A 22,857-nucleotide genomic window follows, 5' to 3' on the forward strand; every position below is an offset into this window, starting at 1 on the left:
CTCTTTTTTCTATGAAAATAAATTGTAATTTTAAATAAATAAACAGAGATGTTTTGCCTGGAAGCCAGGAAGCTATCCAGCCAGCTAGCCACACGGAATGACAGCATGACACACTGACTGACTGACAGACTGACAGATAGACAGACAGACAGACAGCCGTATGCAGGAGCCGTCTTAATGCTTTTTTCAGCTGGCCCTTTAGAGTAGGCAGCCGGCTAACAGAGTTTTTGTGTGTGCACACAGACAAAAAGCGTTGCAGCAATCCCCCCCCCCATCCACACGCCAACCTTACTTGCAACAGCAACCACATCCGCTTCGGTTTTAGGTTGTGCTCCTCTCGTCACGCTGGTCAGCAGAGTTCTGCTCGTCAGCTAAGAAGTGCAGATTAAATTTGTTTAACATGTTTTGACTAGCCAGTTGAGGTCCGAGTTCAGGGACCAGGAGCACAACCTCCAGTAAGCAGCAGCAAGGAGCTTAACCTGCCAGCTCGACTTCACACAAACTGTTTATATCGAGGGAATTGCATATTAAAAAAATTAACTTTGTTCTCTCTTCACTGCTTTTTTTTTCAATTAAACTCTGCAATTTGATGGGGATTTTGTGCAAGAATCGCAAACGAAAAGGGGAACAAAGAGATGAATAAACGCAAAGTGAATTGTTTACCCATTTGGGCACTGTCTATAAAGACGGGCTATTAAAATTAATCAGCTTTCAGCTCTCCAAACAATCTGATCATAATAAATGCATTTCATTATTCCCCTGGTTTACTGATTGAAATTTTGTGCACAAAAAGTTGAGTTTGAAAATAGGTTAACAAAAATACTATAATTTCTATAATATTTAGTTGTCCATCTAGAAAACTAGTTAGCATCTTCGAAAAAATTCTAGAGATTTGTAGGTTTTTGTGAAAACTCACCTGGTGGACGATACCATAACGTGACCACCTCGTGGGAATACGTATGGCTTGGTACACTTTTGGCACGGGCCAGTCCGAAATCGGCAAGCTTCAGTTCGCCGCAGTCGCTGATTAGCAGATTCTGTGGCTTCACATCGCGATGCAGGACACGACGCTTGTGGCAGTAGGAGAGGCCGCGCAGGAGCTGGAAAAGGAACAGGCGCACATTGCGATGGTCCAGACCACCCGGATGCTTCTCCATATATTGCGATAGATCGGTATTCTGCGAGAACCACAACAAAAAAAAAAAACATATATAAAAGATGATCTCTCTCTCTCTCTCTGTATTTCTTCCATTTGGATACTCACCACATATTCAAAGACAAAGGTCAGCGTCTCGCGGGTGTGCACAATGTCGTGCAGAGTCACAATGTTGCTGTGTTTCAGTTCTTTGAGCAGAGACGCCTCTCTTATGGCTGTAAACGGAGCGCCCTCCTCCTCCTGCAGCCGGATCTCCTTCAGTGCAACACGCTGGTAGGTTAATCTGTTGGCGAGAAATTAATATAATAAATACATACACAAATATAAACATACACAAGCCAAGACAGTCAGCGCCAGACAGTCAGATAAACAAACCCCTCCCCCTATATCCTGCAACTAAACAACCAACACGGCATTAGGCAGTTAGGCAGTTAGGCAGCACCCGCAGGCATGTTGTCCTTGGCAAGTCTTGGGCAGGACATAACGAGCCAACAGAAATACGCACAGAAATGTGCCGCAAATGCTTAAATTAGGATAAGGCCCAGGCAGTCAGGCAGGCAGGCACAACACAGACACAAACACAATTTAGTGAGCTACTCCTCCTTCAATGCCACCGCTCTCTTGCCGCACATTTGAAGTGTCAAATTAGGTTAAATTATTTGACACCGCGCCACAGACGCCCCAAATTTATGAGACGCTTTTCGCACAAGTAAATTCTAATTGGAACGAAGCTGCCTTCGCCTACGACTAAGTCTCCGACTAAGACTCCTATTTGGACTTGGACGCTGCCGTTGCTTGCAGTGAGCTTAAATTCTCGACCATAAAGTAGTTGATTTAAGTATTCGTTTGCCAAAAGTGCTGGCAAAAATTGAGCAAAGTTTTTTTTATGACTCAAGTACAGGGAAAGAGGAATCTCTCAATGGATATGTCTCGGCGCCCAGCACTTGAGCTGTGTCAAAGCGAAGCTGAGAGTTAATTCAGTTAACGCAAACGTCGCGATTTCAGCTAATTGGCAGCCAGCTTGTAAGTGTTTCCAGCTAAGAGCAGTTGCCGCTGTTGGTTAATGATGATGACATACGTAATGAGCAGCCAGCTGCAAAGGAGTAATAGATAATGGCCTTAGGATGAACCCATCAAAATGACTGATAGATAATCAAAACTAACTTGAAGAGCAGTCTTACTTGACTGTTGTTCAGATTTGGGCAAGGTCATGACGTCAAAAGTTAGACAAGAATTACCTTAATTAAAGTTTGGTTAATGCACTTAAAATGTTTGAGAGTTAATCAGAATTGAAGGAAACCAAAAGGGCTATTGGGTGTTTATTAAAAATATATATTACATATATATGTATTCAAGGGAGTCTAACTTTAACATTTTAGATTTTTCTCAGGCTTACAGCTGTATGGAGGTATTATTTTGCTTATTCACAAATGATTCCACAATTTTTGATCCACTTTATTACAACATATACCGTTTTCATGGCAAATTAAGCATACTTAATGCTGCTGATTTTTTTTTGCTGATACAATTTTGGACTGGTTTTTACAACATCATCAAACGTTGTGCATCTTGCGCAGCTAAACATTGATGAGCTTTGGGTACTTGTCTCTCTCCAACACTCCAACATCCTACTTGGTTGGCTGTAAAAATGAAGCACATACAATATTCTATGCACGGCAGCCACAACGTTATCAATTAAGCCTTTTATGTGATGGCAAATGTTGCAAAGCACGCGTTCTCTCTGTTTTATAACCTCCGTAAGGAGCTTATGTCTTTGCACATCCTGCGACAACATCCTTTTCAATGCGACATGCGAAACTTTCATGTAACCAGCAGCTGTTGCGGGCGAGTGTCTCAGGCAAATTACACGATAACAACAACAGCAACAGCAACAGCAACAGCAACAACAACAACAGCGATAACAACAACAACGACAACAGCAACAGCAACAGTAACGGCAACAGCAACAACAAGGACTCCAACACTATGTGGATGTGTTTTTGGGTGCCATGAAAAATGTATGAGATGCTGCACAAAGTGCCGCCAGCGTTTGATAATTTCGAACTGGGTCACCAGTGAGTATATGGGCGTGTGCTGGGTGGAGGTGGGCGTGGCAAGCATTCGATAGGAACACATACTTATGACAAGCGTGTCGAAAGATTTTGCCCAACTTGGTGTTGTTAATGCACAAATAATACCGATTTAGTTAAGCGTCCGAGTCGAAAGCTTTGTCGTCAAAGCGCAAAACTTTGTGTCGCCAGATGGCGCCACACACAGTTGACAGTTGACAGTTGACCCACTAAATGCTAATCAAGCAAAGTTCAAGTGCTCCGGCCACATGCAATGAGAAGACAAAGCAGCAACGAAACGAAAGTCAAATAGAAGTGAAATCATTCATGAAATCTTTAACAATTGACACGAAACGAGAGCAAGCGAAACCCAGCCAAGCCAAGGCAAAAGTAAACGCAAAACTTTTTGAAAGATGGCCCAAAACAAGCGTAGCGCATAAATCTTGGCCAAAAGCAAAGAGCCAAAGCACTGACCCAAATTTGCGTATGAAATGCTAATCAGCAGGCCAAACAGAGCGTAAGCAACAAGGAGGAGCAAGGAGCAAGCAGCAAGGAGCAATAAGTGAAAGCCGATGCTTAAAAGTTGTCATGCATCGCCTTTTCATTTGCATTCCCATTTCTATTTCTATTTTCATTTCCATTTCCATTTCGACTTTGCTTAGTTTCCTTTCCACCTCGCATTTTCCTTTTTACTAAATAAATTGGAGCGAATTAATTGCATTCCGAATAAACAAAGCTAATTGGAACTCATTTCGCATGTGGCGCGCTCTGCATGCCTAATGAGCAAGCCGAATAATGAAAATGCTGCTGTGCGGCCAAAAAAAGAAAACCACTTTTCTTGTTTTTGCCACGTAATGCCCATTGTTGCCGAACATTCCAAGTGGGAGGAGCTGCTGGCGTGGTCTGGGGAGCTGTGCAAATGATTGTCAAATAAATCACTGTGTAAAATGGGCAGCAAAAATAAGATTCGAAGGCGAGATGCAACTGACAGGAGCAGGCCTTAAGAATCCATCATAAACATAGCTGCCCCTGCCCTTGCCCCTGCTCCAGCCGCTTCCCCCTCCTCGTAAATATAAGTAGCCGGCTGTCAAAAAGGTGACGAGGCTTGTTGCTGTTGCTGTTGTTGTTTTTGTCGCTTTGGCGCCCAGCTCATTTGTCAAATCATGAGACGAAAGGCGGCCGGGCTCAAATCAAAGGCAAGGCGCAAATGAGGAGGCATTTGTTAAAGCACCAAGTTGAGACCGACTGCCAACTCAATTGTGTCAAAGTGACCGAACACGAAAAGGGGTAAGTTCAACAACAAAACAGACTTCTTAAAAAGTGCGCAAGAATCCAAAAAGCCAAACAAACAATTGAGAAGCCCCCAACAACAACAACTACAACAACAATACAATGGCAAAAGGGCTGCACGACATTGTGATACCCTAGCAAAGGGTATTATAATTTTGGGCTAAAATACCTAACGCATTTGAGGATATATCCGTGAATCCATAAGGAATGTTTGTATATATATTCTTGATCAGCATCAGTAGCCCAATCGACCTGGCCATGTCTGCATCTGACTCTCTGATTTCAAATTTATCACATACATAAAATCTCGTATACGACGGTTAGGCAAGGGCATGTAGTATTCAGTGAGACCATTTTTTTTTTGTTTTCCTTTTTTTTTTTTGCCTGCTGTGTTTTCACTGCCCATTGTTGTTGCACTGCTGCTGCTGCTGCTGTGCCACTTTTAGCTCCCTTCTCGACTTGGCCAGCAGTTGATTGATAGCCGCATTTGCATGGTAACTGAAACTGAAACGGAGGCTGAAGTCTGCAACTGGGAAGTGATGGAAACTGGGTTTCGGGTCTGTGTAATGAGCCTGCCAGCAGCTCCATATAAATAGAATATATGTATGTGTATATGGGTTGGCATAGAGTGAAAGATATGGGACGGACGCATGGCAAATGAGCACACAGCCGGCAAAGCGCCGGTTACAAATAACTGGGCGACAAAACGGATGCAGACGGCACACAGCACACAGCAAAAATACAAAAATAAATAAGGCAACAAACAGGATATGGGGGAGGTGAACAACATTGGTAAATAAATCAAGAGAAAAATGGCAAACGGCGGCGGCATTGTCACACATTTTGCTTAAAAGGGCATTTGATTTAGGCGACGCAACTCTAAAACTGACAAGCCTTTCCAGCTAACTTGTCCGTCCGTCCGTCTGTCTGTCCGTCTGTCCGTTCGTCTGTCTGTCTGTCTATCTATCTGTCATCGTGGGCTCGTCAAAATTCATGGGAGGCATCGCCCGTAAGTCGACAGCAATAATTTTGCTTAACCCACTGACATGGCAACCCAATTTAAGGACCACAATGCGGCCGCGTCGTTGATTTATTGCACTCAGTTGGGCACTTCCTTCTACATATATATATATTTTTGTATACTCACTTGCTAAATCCTTTGTAGACTGTCGCATAGGAGCCTTCACCGAGCGGTTCCAGTTTGACATAGGCTTCCTGCTTGCCAAATGGTGAGTCGCCCTGCATCCAGAAAAATAAAAAAAAATAGACAAAGTGTCGTAATTAGCCAAAGAGTTACAAACTGTAATGGTTATATATGAATAGAAGAAGTGTGTGTTGGCAATTCCTAAAGTGTTGCCCAAAAGTATGCACTGAATGTGTTTAAATCAAATTCATTAAAGGTATGCAACAGAAAATAGTATACTCTCTTGACAGCTTATTAAATGTGGTTTATAGTAGATTGAATTGCCAAAGCTTTATCTTAATAAATTATAATATTAATATAGATACATTTTTCAGATACAAATCGTAAATTCATGGCATAACACAAGGGAATAGATTAATTTCTGTACATAACATAAATCAATATGAATTATGGGCGGGCATTAAAGGTTAACTACTTCAAAGAGGCAGCCAAAACTTAAGAATCGCAGACTCATTGCAAATGGAATTTGGGTTTTATAATTAACAATTTAAATGAAATGTATTTGTATATTTGGAACACTCAAAGCCGAAGCAAAGGGTCCCACCAGGATAAATTACAAAGAGATTAAAATATTTTCAATGATTTACTCCTGCACAACAGCTCTAAACTCATATTGAAATTGCTAAAACCGTTTGGGAATTGTAGGCGCACAAATGTGCAACAAACACGCACAGAACTATGCAACAACAAATGTGCAACAAACACGCACATAACTATGCAACACTTTATGTGCCTTGTCGGGGCAGCAATGGCCACAATGAGGAACACTCATTTTTCGTACTTTAGTAGGATTTGTGTTAATTTCGTTTTTAAATTTGTATATTAATCAAATAGTTCATAAATAATAATACAAAGCAAGGAATACATATTAAGTAAACCCAATACAATTATAATAATGGATACACAAAGTATTAGTAATCGTTTGATAGAGAGAATTACATTTATAATTTTGCTTTACTTTAATTAAAGTTTTGCTCTTTCGCGATATAGTTTATAATCTATTGGCAATTATCGCGATTGTTTCAAATATTTGCGACATCAAAAGTCGATGCAAATGTTGCTGCAATTAACTCAAAAGCCTTTGGGCATTGTAAATATGCCCAAAACAATCAAACTTAATTTTGATATATCTAAAATAATTTAAGTGATTGATAAAAAGTCATTTGGGAATTGCGGGCAGCGCAAATGTGCAAAAATTGCGTACACAAATTTGGTTTAATAGTGGCAAACACACACAAATAAATAAACAACGATAAAGATTGCCTTTGGGCAATGTGTGAGTGTGAAAATATATTGAAATTTATTTGGGTTTATGTTGAAATGAGTAAGAAGCAAATACAAATTTATTGTTGTACTTACACCAAATGCACTGAAGCGTTTACGTCGCGGATGTGGATCCTGTTTGTTGAGGAACACCTCGGATTTGGGTCTGGGTGGCTTCTTGGGTCGCATGACGACATGCGAATGGTACTTCATCTCCTCCCTGATGTCCTCATCGAGCAGCTTGCTGTCCGACGAGACCGACAACTGTCGCTGTACGCGATCATGATGGTCGGTGCTGTCCGTGCTGCGCCAGTCTAAATATAGAGCAGAAAAATGGTAACCGTCAGTCAAAGGGAATCGTATCAAAAAAATATGCAGCTTAATGAGTTGAACAAGTGCCGGAGCGGTTGCCAACTGAGAGAGACGACTTAAAATCTAAATTAGTTGCAGCAAATCAAAACAAAAGCCAACAAATCGCCAACCAGAAAAAAAAAACCACCAGCAGCAGAAGGACCTTCAAGGACCCCGTGGAGTGCGGGCAAAAAGGATTGTTGGCAATGCATAATGAGCGCAACCTCGACGACTTGTTAGCAAGTTTCCTCATTAACCAAAAATGGGGGCAGTGCAAGAGGAGCAAGAGCAGCATCAGCAGCATCAGCTGCATTCTCATCATCAATCGGGGGCAGAGCCATGAGCCTTGAAACTGGTGAATGCGACCAAACTCTGGGCAAACTGTAAAATGTGCCATGTTTACACGACACAGAACCAGAGCGGCAGCCACAGAATTGCAGCCGCAAACCGAATCCGAGTCCGAATCCGTAACGGAATCGAATCCGTTGCGGACGAAAGGGATGCACTGAATAATACACAAGCAAATATAATAAAAATGTTTCAAAAGAATAACAGGCAGCAAGCTGGAAACAGTTGGCAGGTTGAAAGTTGGTCTAGGACAAAGTTTTTTGCAGGTGCTGCAGCAGTCGCAGCACTAGCAGCAGTTGTAATTGAATGCCGACTTGCCAAGCGCAGGTGGGCGTTGATAATGGGCGTGGCCGCATGCTTGTTTACTGTGTGGTGTCCAGAGCGTTTGCGGCACTGGGTCACCTAGTAACCTGACGATGATGATGATGATATGTACATATATATCCATTGACTTGGGAGCGTCGTGGCGCGTCTCTGGCTTTCAATTGCTCTCGCAATTTGTTTGCATTGCCACTGCCACGCCCATGCCCACCCACACAAATACGCCCCTTTATACAGCACTCCCCTGCTCTTCAGTTGGCTTTGCTCTGTTTGTCTGGCTTTCTATTTGAGCACTAATTACATTTTAAATTATGTTTGCTTTTGGCATCGTCGTCGCTGCTGCTGCTGCTGCTGCTGTTGCAGCTGTGGATGCAGTTGCTCCCGTGACTGTTGCTGCGCCATGTGCCACCTGCGGGTATGTGTGTGTGTGTGAGTGTGTGTGTACGTGTGTATCTATATGTGGCTTCATTGAAATATTTATACAATATAGTTGTAGCTGCTGGCGTCAGTTGGCAGCAGTTCGGTTTGCAGTTGCACTTCTCGTAAATTGGTTTTGTTACAGCTTAAAAACTAAACAGGTAGCAGATGGGCGGGAAAGGGGTGTGTGGTTGCTGGAGGAGGCAGCGCATGATATCGTATTTTCATTGCTGGTTAGAAATATGCACGCGCGTGCTGGATAAACTCCAGTCGCAATTTAACTCAATTTATTGTGCAAATACCATACTGCAAATTATTATTTTAATTTTTTAAATCAAATATTTTGCTAGAGTTCACAGAAAGTTGGATTCTGTTTGGCATTTTGTAATGCATAAGCTTCAATAATGTTGAACACATATTTTGTTTACCTTCCACATTTATTTTTTCACCTCGTTGTGCAATTTTGTAGCTTAAGCTTTTCGGCAACGGTAACCCTTTTGGCATTGCATTGCAGCAGTCTGGTTTTTTGTAACCCACTTTTGCAGCAGCATAGCTTACTGCAAAGTGAAACCCCACTCAACACTCCGCACTCAACAACTGCTACTAATATATTTATATATGCACATACATAAATGCCACAGTCAATGGCCTGACCAAACGAAAAACTCCACTTACGAAACTCGCATCGCAAGAATGTCTGCCAGCTACTATCTCCATCCGCCCGAGTTTCCATTTGGTTTTCACGCCTCCCCAAATGTTGAAATGCGAATAAAAACCACTCGGATTGATTCTGGTTGAGAGTTTTAGACTAGTAGTTACCCTGTATGCTTTTAGAGCGTAGTTAATTTAATTGAATTATATATATTATAGATAGTTTTACCACAGCTCTCCTTTCTTTATTTAAGTTTTTCAATAGTTTTATAATATCTGTCGGGGTCCGTCTAGAGTTTACTACCTTGTGAAAGAAGTAATATGTGAACATTAAAAGTTTATGGTACTTTTTGGCCTAACTTTACTATGCCCCCCGATTCACATTTTATGGCCACAGGGTATATACACAGAAATAACAAGAAAAACTAAATAAAACAAAAAATTTAATATGCGCGCACAAGATGTTTGCTGGCAAGGAGCAGCTTCCAGTTCGCCGTTTTCACGTTGCGCCCGACAGTCAAACAGAATGTTGAGAAATTACTAACATAAAAATTAAAAATTCAACAGCAGCTGATTGTGCGCGAGCATGTCAGCCAACAAAAAAAAAAAATAATAAAAAAATTTGGGAAAACTTGTCGGGCTACAGGATATCAGGACAACACTGTCGGACCAGGCTGCTATCTGCTATCTGCTTGCACGGACGCTTACTGAAAGCTAATCCTGTGAATCGCATGTGGCACACACACACACACACACACACACGAAGCTGACATATATTGGAAGGAGTGGCACATATAAGCACACATATATTCAATGCCCGTTACATGGCAAATGTTGACGACGATTAAATGCGCAATATGCGCCATAAATGAGCCAAATAAAAGCAAAACGAGCGAAGAGAGCTGAAATAAAAATAAAATAATAAAAAAAAAGAAAGTGAACCACTTCGTTTCTCTCATTCGTTGCTAGCCCTTCAAGCAGAATGGCGTAGTCAGCTTCGTTGTCCTGGCAGCCAGCCGTCTTGGCTTCAGCTTCAGCACAAAGTGGAAGAGCAACCGATGAAAACCATTTGATTTGCAAAAATTGACTGAGCATTGGCAAAGTGGCTGTAAATTGGAAAAAATGACTAGCAATGCAAAGCGAGAAGAGACGACATTTCTTCAATATTTACATGGCTAGGCACTTATTTGGCATATTAGAAAGTTCGAAAAGTTCGGATACTCATGTGATAATACTGGCTGAGAGTGCCAACAATGCCAATAGCAATTCGAGACTTTGAGAATGTCAGAAGCTCAGCGATAATCATTTGGCAATGGCAATTGCCAGCAAATAGCACAACCCGTAATGGGACAGTTGGCAACGCTGTCTGTGGGCGAAATGAGCACATAAGTAAATGGCTATAAGAGTATTGATATTGATGGTATGTGCAACTTAACTGTATGTAAACCAAGGCATCATGAATTGCGTTGAGTTAATGCCACACATAAGTACAGATTGCAAATTAACTCTTGCATTGCAGATTAATTATTGTAATTATTGCAGTTGTGCATTAAGTATATAACAGGCTATAGTAGACTATCGTCATTAATGGACTTGTTGAGGTGGATCTAGTGGAAAGTTTGGAACCTATTCATAGATCCATATAATCTAGATAGAAAACCAGGACGATGAAAATCGATTTAGCTTGGATGATATTGGCAAATCTCATATACATACATATAAACAACAGAATGGAATTTTATCAGTAAGGATGGGAATATTTTCAATAAGTACAGAATATACTACTATATGTAGAATGCCTTTCATTACGGTATAAACATCTATGCATTGTGTAATGTAAATGCTACCAAATGATTACAAAATGTTGAAATTATAGTCATGTTTCGTGCTGTCATCAATGTGTTATGTTCTTGTAAATTTGCTTTGTTTGGAACATTTTGATATTTGGTCTTCAGTTTTTAAGGCATTCATAAAGTTATATGGCCACACTGAAATAAGCAGCTGAACTCTCATAATACTCCTTTCTACCCTTTTCTTCGAAACTCCTTTAACGCCTTTATGCCTCAGTTTTATTACTTTACACACTAAAAATCTCTCAAGCGAATAACTTGAAATGCAAACAGAAATCAGAACAGGAAACAGTCCACAAAACAAGAAACGAAATAAAATGATAAAGAAAAAAAAAAAAAATTCGAGTGCAGAAAATTCGCGTGTAAAATGAAAACAATGAAAATTATGCAAGCGCATTACGACATCCCAGAAAAAAAATGAGAAATGAAAATGAAGAAAAAAAAGTAAATGGAAAAATGTGTCATACAAAAAACGGAAATGATAAAAATAGCGGGCGCTAGAGCAGCAGACTGTGAAGGATAGTGCCAGAGGGAGAGGGGTGGGTGGCAGGGAAGGGGCGCAGCACTGTCGCTGATGTAGCTGCCTCTTGGTGGTCATAGTTATGCAAATGCTATGCAAGGATGTCACGTCCTGCTGTGACTTTAAGCCCAGGCAAACAACTCACGCATACCCCTACTACACACATGCTAACAGGAACGCAGGAAGCAGGGCTAGGTGGTTGCGTGTGGAGCCGCTACTGCTGTTGCATATTGTGTGTCTTCCCCCGAGAGTCTTCAGCAACTGGGTGGCAACTCTCTTATGCATATACATACGTTGTATGTGTAGTAGTGCCCATGGCAACATCGCATCTGTTGGCAGAATCTCACTACTGTTGGCCTTTTGCATTATTGCATATTATTCGCAATTTCTGTTTACTACTCGTATTTGGTTTTGGCTTTGTGGCATTATTTATGGCATGCGGGTGGGAGTGAGTGCATATCATCAAAAAAAAAAAATCACTGTACACTGCTGAGTGGGTCAGTACCATCTCCCGCCACCTTGCACCCTCTCCCCAGTCCGAAACAGTAGTGTGTCGCCTATAAAAGAAATGAGCTGGGCATAACAATTTTTTACTTTTCATTTGCATAAGTATGAAACGGCACTCGAATGAGCTACCCACTTTATGCATGAATATTTATGCCTGTTGTATTGCACTATGAAACATTGTGTTTTTCTTGTACCCTGTTCTGCATATGCAAATAAGTTGGGATAAGCCGATGAGTCAGAAGACCATCCAATAATTAATTTACTTAGAGTAGTCAGCATGAAAATCTATACAAAGAATTGTCCATTATTTAACAAGGTCTTTAAAAATATTTCGAGTCGAGAACTCTGCAGAAGCAATAATGTTAGATTAGCTAAGCTCGGCACTCTGACTATTTGTTTTATATGTTACTATGCCAATATTTTTAGTTTTCCGACTTAAGAAACAAGTCATCTTTAGATAAAATGTCTTGTTATGTGTTTTACGTGGTATCTACCCGGTCGGGTACTCTCTGTATTAACGTATAGTTGATATTATTCATATGCGCGTGTCGCGCATTTGCGTAAAAATTTAATAAAGCAAAACATTTGAGGCAACTCGCTGAAACCGAGGTAGCAACAGCCGCTGCTGCCTCCCAAGTCCCACCCCGCCCATTCAAAACAAATAAAATATGTATTTGTGTGTGCACATATACAAAACGGGGAACCCGCCAAGGGGTGGCAGGGGTTTATGCTTCCTCTGCGCTCCTTGGCCATACGGAGAGAGAGCGGCAGGAAATACAATTTTGATAAATGCAATAGCATAAAGCGTTCGACGGCAAGCATCGTTGACGATGGCCATCGACAACGCATTTCAAATTGGGCAACAAACCGGAGGATATCACACCCCGCCACCAGCAAGTGTGGGGCATTTTATCTCTGGCGACATCAAGTGTCCTCCAGCTGAAACATTTTGCGCTGTTTTATTTGTTTGTGGACCCAGGCTTCCTTCGAACCGTTCGCTGTTATGTTTGTGATTTATTATTCAGGCCAGAAATTAAATTTTCTCTTTTTACTGCAGCCAAAAACACATTCCACACTCACTGTTTGTTTTGGCAGCCCTTTTCAGCATTACACTCACCCACTCCGCCCCCCGTTTTGTGCCTAAAATTTATTGTGTTGTTGCTGAATTCAATTACAAAGATGATAACCAACAACGTTCAGTTCTGAGCACAAAAAAAAGGCCAATACAAACGACGATGCCAAGGACTCCAGACACAAGGACTCCAGACACCAGACTAGAGTCTTTAGACTCTAGACTACAGACTAGAGACAAGTGCAGCCAATGCCAAGGGGATTCTCAATATTGCATCCTTGAATTTTGAACCCAGTTTTCTACCCTCCCATAAGCCTCTGGCTTTAGGACGTTTCGGGCTTCGCAAATGTCTCAATATGAAAATGATAACCCGCTGCGTTTTGTCATTACTTTTGGCTGTCGACTGCACTCGGGGCAAGAGCTAAGCTAAGGCCACAGGACTATAACGATGACTGTGATGACAATGACAAAGGCAACTTCTGATGCCAAACTACACAAACAGCAAACAAACAAACAAACAACAACAAAAACAACAGCTAACAACGGACACAGGCATGACATCTATTTTAATGACATTTTAAAGGCTTTGCGCATAAAATATGATCATTGGAATTGCTGTCAAAGCCAAACAAAAAAATAAAATGAGCAAAATGGAAACTAATAAAAGTCTAAGCGATTTCCGGCAACAGCATGCAAAGCATAAATTCTTACACGACTAATATAAAGCTAGGAATTTTTGGATTGCATTACCTTGTGGTTTAGGTTTATTATTATCATTTTTCGCAGATTCTTGTGCTAAAAATAAAAGGTAGAAAAAATAGGCAAACATAAATTATAATTTCGATTTGAAAAAGCAAATTTCAAGCTAAGCGTTTAGAGAAATGTAACTTAAGACTAGGTGCGGTATTAAATATATAATAAAATGGATATATATTAAAGATATTTGAGGAAGCGAATGCGCAAAAGCTAAAGCAAAGCCGAATACATGATGGCAAAAGATTTAAAAAACGTTTATGATAATATAAGCATTTAATTGATATGTGGCTTAATTTAATGTAAATATACTTTTAGCACTTAGAATAAGATATAGGATGTAAAAGCGTTTTTAACACTCAAAGTAAAATTGGAATATTCTGTTTAAATAACACTTTTCCTATTGAAAAGCATATATATCATATTATTTATATATTGAGGAGTGAATGCAAGGAATACAAAATATTAATTTGTACTCTCTCTCTCTCTCTCTCTCTCTTTCACTCTCTTTAAGTACTTTTACTCTCTTCACACATATTATTAATATTCTTTCACATTAAAGATTGCATCAGAGTTCCCGACGCAGTTTAAGAGCTGAATGTGCAATTTATGTTGTTTACTGCAAATTTGTGCAACTAAATCAAACAAAAATATATTAAAATATTGTGAACCTGTAACTAACACACACACACACACACACACACACGCAAACACACATTGATTTATAAGGGATTTATAGCTGGTGTAACGGGAAATAATCCACTCAGAGTCAGCTTCGATGGCTATTTCACGCTTGTTGACCAACCAACGAGCAATACTTAAACTTTTGCCCCCATTGCTTTATACTTGGTTTTTCGGCATGGCTGCTAACTTTGTTGACAAATAAAAGCATAAATCGCGCGTAATAATTGGCCAAAAAGCACATTAAATGGCTTATACTACACTACTACGACTACACCGTCAAGGACGTGCACATGAAAGGCAAGGACAATGTGAATGCTGCTACTGCTGCTGTTGCTGCTGTTACTTCTCCTGGCCAGCGCGTCGTTAAAAGATTTACTTCATGGTTATATTTTTCTTTTCGCACGCCCGCACACACGAATACACTCCAAAAAGGGGTTGGGGTAGGTTTGGTGCGGGGTTGGTTCGAATTTGGCTCGTATGTTGCCATATTATTCAATAAGAAATTGACATTTGATTAGAGATTTGGACGCAATGTTAGTTCGCCTCTACCTCTGCCTCTGAGGCTAGCTTCCTTGTGGTCCCTAGTCAGAGAGGAGCATGTGGACTTGTGGCCTGTGGCTTGTATTCGACTGGGCAGCATATCCTTTCGTTCATCACTTCCAATTACCGCTTATTTATTGCTTCATTTTCACTGGCAGCTGTCGTTGTGGTTGGGGTAAATTGATTTGTGTGCGTGTGTTTGAGTTCATCGGTCTGGTGTGTGGTGTGTGTATTTGGTTTAAGGCGACGAACGTCTGAGGATTTGTTGCTTCTACCATTGCCCCTGAACTCTTTTCCGGCCATTATGTGCCCTATAGCGGTATTTATTAAGGACACGAGCGAGAAAAGAAGTAAAACTTCTCAGTTGATTGTGTTTAATTACTCAAACTCAAAGGACAGCAATGTCGAACATTGATTTTCATTTGCGCTTTAATGAAAAGCGTTTCCAATTAGAAAACAGCAAAAGGGCTGAGCTGTTGTGGCATGCTTTGTTTTTGTTATTTTGTTTGTTATTCTTGTTGTTGTTATTGTTGTTGCTGTTGCTGTATTTGGCGACTTACAAGAAGAAAAACACGTACACACAATTTGTGTGACTGGTGCACAACGGGTGCCAAAAGAAAAACAAAAAAAAGGAAAAACAAAAAGAAAAAGGATTTTCGTTCAGTGCAAATTTGTAATTGCTGGCAGTCGAGTCACGGGTCTGGGGCGAGTTCTGATGGGTTTGTGCGTTTGTTGACACCAATTCGATTGGTCTCCAACACATAATTACTCATGCCACATGTTCCACGCGACAAGGCGAGATAATTTGAAAACCATATTCAATCATGACTGTCTGCTGAACGTGTTTTTCTTTGGCATTTGTTACAAACTGTCGCCCGAGTCAACAAATTGTTGTAATTAAAATCAAGTAAACACATTGCCAAGTTATGGTGTGGAAAATTTGAATTCGTCATGGGATTTTGAATTGAATGAAAAAATCGTGTTTTCAAATTGAAATGCAAAATCGTTAAAAATCGTGTCAGTTATGGGATATTATAACGATGGAAATTTAGTCTCCATGGATTAATGTAATTTCCTAAGCTCGAGCTTATTGATGCCATCAGCAATCAGAACATATTCACATCCCATTAATAAGACACAGATTGCCGAGTGCTGTAAAACTTGCTTGGCAGCTGATGAAGCTGCTCTCCAGCAGCTTAAAGCTTCGACAATAGCACTTTGATGTTTTCGTTTTCTAATTAACTGACAAGGCGTTGCTGAGCAGAGAGAGCGAGAGAATGCCGCAGAGTAGCCACAGCAGCAGCGGCAATAGCAGCAGCAGTAAATCCATCAAGTTACTGCCACGTAGGCAAGGCGGACATACTTACATACGGTTATACTGTAATACCACTGCCACATCCTGACGAGACATCCAGGCAAACACAACGAAGGATATTACTTAACAAATTACATAAAATTACTTTTCTTGTACGAGCAGACAAACAAAAAAGGGGCCGACTGCCTGGCTGGGGAGGAGTACAAGAAATCGCTTAACGATTACAGAGTATACAAACAGAGTTTTTGCCAGAGACTGACAGGCAGCAGATATGTCTGTGTGTAAGAGTGTGTGTGTATCTGTGTTTATAATGCTCTCCTGTCAAGACGAAAAATGTTTACTGACGAACGGGTAGGCTTCGGCTGAGAGCGCTAAGCGTTCAGGGTTATGGTGTGGGGTGTGGGGTGTGCTGGTTTGGTTGCTATGCTTTTTGCCCACTTTTCCACATTTTCAAAAATTTGCTGTTTGCACTGCACAAACAATAACAAATGCAAAACAAAAACCAAACAATTGGCGGCATCATTCATCATGATCCGCACATATGACAGCATATTTTATATACATACTCGTATGCAATAGCCTAATGCGTGTGTGTGTGTGTGTGTGCGTGTGTGTCGGTGTGTGTTTGCGCTGACATTTAAATTGAGCGCCCAAAACAAAACGATACGCAAACGGAGCGTAAATCAGAGGGCAGACAAACGACATTGATGCTAATTAAAAGCGGTGCCAGTTGCAAAAGCGAGACAGTTATGCATGAAGACAGGCGCCGGTTGGGGGTGTTGGTTAAGGGTATTGGGGTTGGGGGTAGGGTATCAAGTGACGCCACACAAAGTAATGAGTATGCCGAAAAGTTGACTGAGCCTAGGGAATGAGAGACTGTTGTACGGCTTCCGGTTACATTTAATGAAATGCCACTAATGAAAGTAAGTGGGCCGAACGGAAGACGAATTGCAGGGAGTGCAGGGGGGTAGGGGTTAAGGTGTGCCTAAAGCGTTGGCGAAACAAAATGCAATTACTTACTAACGGAAAATTAGTGCGAGCATTATGCATAAATGTTGAGTTACAGACTCGAGCACACGTCGCGTATACTTTATTTCAGACTGCCCTTTTGTACGCGGCAGATTATTATATGTAGCACACACACACACACACTGTAAAAGTGTGTGTGAGTGTGTTGCAAATTATGCTCATCATTGTGACACAATTAGCGGGACCAGGCCCCCGTACAACGTGGTAATGCAGGACGCAACTTAACCCTAATGGATGCATTCCCCAACACTGGCAGCCACTGCCGTTGTTGCTGCTGCTGACGGCCACTCTGCAATTTTCTCATTTTTAGTTTCTATGAAAATCATTTCATGCATGCGAAATTAGTTTATGTGCGCAATTTCAAAGGAAGCGTAGCAGCAAAGAGCCAGCTGCAGAGAGTTGCAGTCAAAGGCACATGGAAAACCGCTGAAAATTTCACACTAAACGTTGCCATTATGCAACATTGTTGCGGTCTGGTCTTTTATTTATTTTTTTTGGATATGGTAATGGGAACTGGAAAGCGACAAAGGCAACGGCAACGGCAGCTTGGCGCCACATCCGTTAGCTTGCAACAAGCTTGGCGCTGCATTTGTCTTCTGAGTGCCGAAGGGCTCTTCAGTTGAGACAGCAGCAATCTGGTGTCACATTCTGAGGGAGTGACTGCACTTGCCACAGGATATTTTGGCATTTATAATGTATGCTACACTTACGATAAAAACTTACTATGAATAGTAGCTCTACAAAATATACTATCACATTACTTTAAGGCTTGTCTTACTTTTCAGCATTTTCAAACAATGTTCAGTTAGTTTATAAATGAAAGAACATTACTATTCTATGATTTCTGTTACTAGGCTTTTATTTATTACCAAATGCCAATCACACATTGTTCGGTCCACTCGCATTTATCAACGTCAAAAGCATCAATCGCCGGCTGCAATTTGTCGTTTGATTATTTACTTTGTAGCCCGCCCAGCGGTTATTCGTTCGGAATCGGAAATTGCAAAATGACCAACAAAATGAATTGATTTCTAATACGTATTGTTGAAACCACAATCAAAAGCTGCAGCACAGTATTACACAGGACGAGCAGAGCAGGTGACAAGGAGAGAAGGGCATCCAATTCAATTGCGGGAAGAGCAGTACAAAGATTTGAACCAAAGCTTAATAATGCTTAGTGTTGGGAAAAGGCAACAGAGAATTCAATTTACTTGCAACCGATGCGACTCTTGCAACTGCTTTCACTGCCAATAATAAAAACCCGTTGAAAGAGTTTTAATAAGCAATAATATATATCCATTTCCTGTTGATACAGCTTGCACATACAATATTAAGCGTAACATTTTTACAAGCGTTCGTTAAACAGCAAAAAAAAAAAACAGAACAAAACATAATATAATACTCGGATAAAACTTGGTATAAGTAATTGAAAATTGTTCGCTCTGGGCTGCTGTATATTTTAATTAACTTCAAAAGGTTTGCTTTACAAACATTGCTTGGATATTGGCCACTGATTCGCGGCCATCGCAAACAAAGCCGAGGGGGCCGAGTGGACGCATCGCAGCCACTGTTGCTCTCCACCAATATATATCATCAACTGAAGAGCGAGCAAAAAGTGGAAAAAACGCAGCACGCTTTCGTCAAGCGCTCGTCATAAAAGCAATCGTATGGTCAGCTCGAATTGTTTGCCCTCCAGGCAATAACAGACACCAACGGGAGCGGGAGCGGGAGCGGGAGTAGGAGAGGCCGTACAGCTAGGTGGGTTGGCTCAAAGAAACAAAAGACACGTAGACAATTCCAGGACAATAACAGCAGCACAGCGCCAATGGCAATAGAATGCCGTCAGGACGACCAACATCAACAGACAGACCAGAAACTGACCAGGCCACTGCACGCACTCCAATGAGACATTCGCATCGTCAATAGTCTGCAACTGCATAGAATGGAGCATGCACAGTGGTCACGAGGGCGCACAATGGAACGAGAAATGGTTAAAGCATCGATATGGACAGCAGGAAATATTCATATTGATGATAAATTGCATATTTCAATTCAATGACTTCAATTAATATATGTATTATATATATTTAAAAGAGCATAAATTCTTCAAAATTAATGGCAAAATGATAAATCCCACAGCAAATTGAATAAAATAATAAAAAAAAATTAATGTATAATTTAATATATTCATATAAATACATATAATTTAAATTTATTGTAGGAGAACCAGTACAGTATATGGCAGAAATTATCGTACATCAATTAAAAATCTTATTTTTAATGAAGCTATTGCTAACTGAGCGTTTTCCTCGAACAATTATCAATAACAAATCGATAAAAATAGATCGTAAGGGACTATGTACAAATTCTATCATTTACTTCAGTAATTTCAATGAATTTCTAATTTATCGGTAGGCCTTTCTGCAGTTGCTGATTGATTAATCCATCATTGACCGGTCTAAAAACAGAACACTCAACTTGTCTATCGTTTGCCCCCTTTGAAAGTCCAATCAGGCGCCTAAGTAGAGGCTGGACGCAGAGTGCTTTGTTCACATGTAAACGACAATCAACTTGAAAAGCAGCCCCAAAATCGTAATGGGAATAATTTGCAGCAATTTCATTCAAAAAAGCCTCTTATACACACACACAGACACGCACACACACATAGAGGCGACCAGTCACGTAAATGACAATCAAAATTTGAAGTAGACAATGTTGCACGAAGGAAGGAAGGAAGCGCTGGGCCTATGTGCGCCTTGGAGTGAGCTACAGCAATGTGTCGAACTGACCAAATCAAATGCGTGCTCTGTGCTATCCGTGCCACATGCCCCCGAGGCTGTCACAGTTCACACACACACACACAGGGCCTTATCTGTAGTGACAGACAGCAGGACGCAGGACTCGATAGGACGCAGGAGGTGAAACGCAATCTCCCTATAGAGCAATACAAATACATGGAAGGCAACCGCAGCTGAAGCTGCTCATAATCTAAGCACACACGTGTGTGCATTACGTTCGATGAGTGTGTCTGTGTGTGTGTGTGTGTGTGTGTGTGTGGTAGTGTGTTGAATGTGTTACAAGGATACCCGCACACACACTTATACACACGCACACAGAACAAGCGTTAGTTACATGGCCCAACCATCACTTTGTCATATTATGAATCCTAATTCCGTTGGAGGCCGTGACCTCAGGCTCCTCCCACCCCAACCACAACCCCTATGCCTCGTCACAGCCTCCTCCACACCCCTATATTGTATGAGCTCCTGATGACGTTATGGATACTTCAGCTGTCAGTCAGAATGTGTTCGTTGATTGCTAGTGACAAGAACTTAAAGATATTCACCGCACTTAAAGCGGTGGCAAACACAATTTGATTATGTCTTGTGGCTGTCTGGGCCATGTTTGGGAGTGGTGGGGCGGCGTTTTATAAAGAATTTATAATGACAAGCGTGAATTTTCATATTGTGCTACTTTTCATTTAGACAGTTGACAGCAAGGGACTGGACGAGAGGCGTGCCACTGCCCAAGGGCATTCTTGGACAAGCCAGTTGCAATAAAATGCGCGTCAAATTGTCTTACTTGGCTCTCTTTTTTGGGTAACTATTAAAAAGTTTACAACCCCCGCCGGCAAGTAGGAAATAAAATACATATAAAAAAAAGGGCAACGAGTTCTTCGTCTTTTCAGCGTTTCTCAGCTTCTTATTCTAGGGCGTCTCAACATAATGAGCTTAGTATGCAAAACTGCGGCGAATTGTCAAGAAAAAAAAAATCGAAAAAATTCATTTTTGGACAGTTTTACAATTTTCTTCTGGGCGCTGGAAAATCTTGGGGAAAGCACATTGCCCGACAATTGGCTGCCGGCAAAAGCAACTTTAAAATTATGGGGCGTGTTGGAAGGATAAGGGAGGAGCAGCTATTGTGAACTTTGCATTAGTTGCGTGTGGACAAAGTTTTCAAAGAGAATTGATTACATTGGCGCGGAACGAGGGAAGCTGAGGAAAATGATCTCATTACTCATTATATATTGTGAGCTAAGCTTGTACTACATAGCATTATTCATATTTATCTACTGTTCTTGTGACAGTTGTGTTGAATTTTCGCTGACAGCAGCTAGAAATCACTAGCATGAAAATTACTTTGGCTTTAGTTTCTTGAAGTCTTTAAGTGTAATAATTGTTCAATTTTGAATACTACTAAAATTGTTGTGATAACCGAAGGGCCTCTCAGTTTTATTTGAATGTAGAATAATGTCAGGTAGCAATCTATATCTGCAGATTTCTTTTGAATATGCTGTAATTTACATTAATTTTTCGCTTCTTAAACAATTCACAAAGGTTTAAGTCTTCCGCTTTTTGATCTCCTTCATAAAAAACAGCCTTATGCAAATGCTGCATGACAACCTTAAAAAAAACCGAAAAAGATGCTCGCAAAGAGCGACAAAAAATTAAAGCCGCAAATTTTCCATGTCAATGCATAAGTCGCTTCATTAGCCGGCCAAGTAAAAAGTAAAAAGTAAAAAGTAAAAAGAAAAAAGAAAAGGGCATGTCTCACGCGAGATGACATCTACCAAATATCTGCACAGAGGCAAAGCAAACCCACACAAAACAAAAAACCCTTCCCTGCATTCAAATCATTAAAATTCGCCGCACAACATTTAAAAACAAAAAAAACCAAAGCTCGAGGCGAAGGCGGAAGCACACAAATGCGGAAAAGCGACATGTTTTTGCTTCGTTAATAAACTGCAACGAATTTGATGGGGGGAGCTGTAAACCACAAGAAGAGCTGTCTAACCGCAAGGCGACGGCACTTCTTTAGCCCGAATAATGGTCGAAAGATACACGACAAAAACAAACCCCTTCAAAAAAAATTGTCAAAGGGTTGCGCACAGATAGACAAATGCCACCCCCCAAAAACACCAAGCAATGAAGCCAAGAAAAAAAACAGCAAAGAAAAAAAAATCACTTAAAGTATTTTGCCAATAAATTTAAATCACAGACAGGCGACAAGGGAGTAAAAGCGTTGCCCCAAAAAAAAAATAAATACAATAGACAACCAGCGAGTCCTGGCAGCAGGCTCGGTTGTGAAAAAGCCCTGTGCGTGGGCAGAAGAAGAAAGCAAAAGATGCGATGAAGCTAAAAGTGAGGGCAAACAAAAGATGACAGCAAAATGACGAAGTTGAGATACTCTTAGAAAATTCGGATCTGAATCAGCCAAATCTATGCATAATTGGGAAAACTAATTAGAAAAGTTAAAACAAACTGAGGCAACAACGAAAGATATCAATGGGATACTCTTGGCAAGCGTGAGAAAAGTCGGATCTTAATCTTAATTATAATATATAAGACAAGTAGTCGAAGGAGACTGATATTCTTATTGTATACTTGACTTAATTCTTATTCTCAAAGGGTTGCATATTTCATTAAATAGTCCAAATACCCTTTGCAGGCGTATTACAAGAGAAAATAAACAAAAGCTTGAGGAGAAGTCACGGTCGCATCAAAAGCCGAATAAAGC

At 40.7% G+C, this 22,857-nt stretch overlaps 1 protein-coding gene and 1 non-coding gene across 3 annotated transcripts in view; both read right to left on the minus strand.

Annotated features, from left to right (window-relative positions):
- Positions 1-22,857, minus strand: part of LOC6557916 (cyclin-dependent kinase 14) — a 70,593-nt gene that overhangs the window by 3,011 nt on the left and 44,725 nt on the right. The window contains exons 4-8 of one of the 2 annotated variants that reach the window (XM_001984338.3): positions 13,770-13,814; positions 7,079-7,296; positions 5,663-5,754; positions 1,265-1,439; positions 917-1,178 (exon numbers count right to left, since the gene is read on the minus strand). In XM_001984338.3, the coding sequence (XP_001984374.2) occupies positions 917-1,178; positions 1,265-1,439; positions 5,663-5,754; positions 7,079-7,296; positions 13,770-13,814 (792 nt within the window). The remainder of the gene's footprint in view (positions 1-916; positions 1,179-1,264; positions 1,440-5,662; positions 5,755-7,078; positions 7,297-13,769; positions 13,815-22,857) is intronic. The other variant, XM_032737947.2, reaches the window with a different exon arrangement.
- Positions 6,229-6,294, minus strand: LOC116806548. The gene has a single exon (XR_004365684.1). It is a non-coding gene; the product is annotated as a U7 small nuclear RNA (small nuclear RNA).

The sequence above is a fragment of the Drosophila grimshawi genome, unplaced genomic scaffold (assembly GCF_018153295.1).
Source record: "Drosophila grimshawi isolate 15287-2541.00 unplaced genomic scaffold, ASM1815329v1 contig_44, whole genome shotgun sequence".
In the NCBI taxonomy this organism is placed as follows: Eukaryota; Metazoa; Arthropoda; class Insecta; order Diptera; family Drosophilidae; genus Drosophila; species Drosophila grimshawi.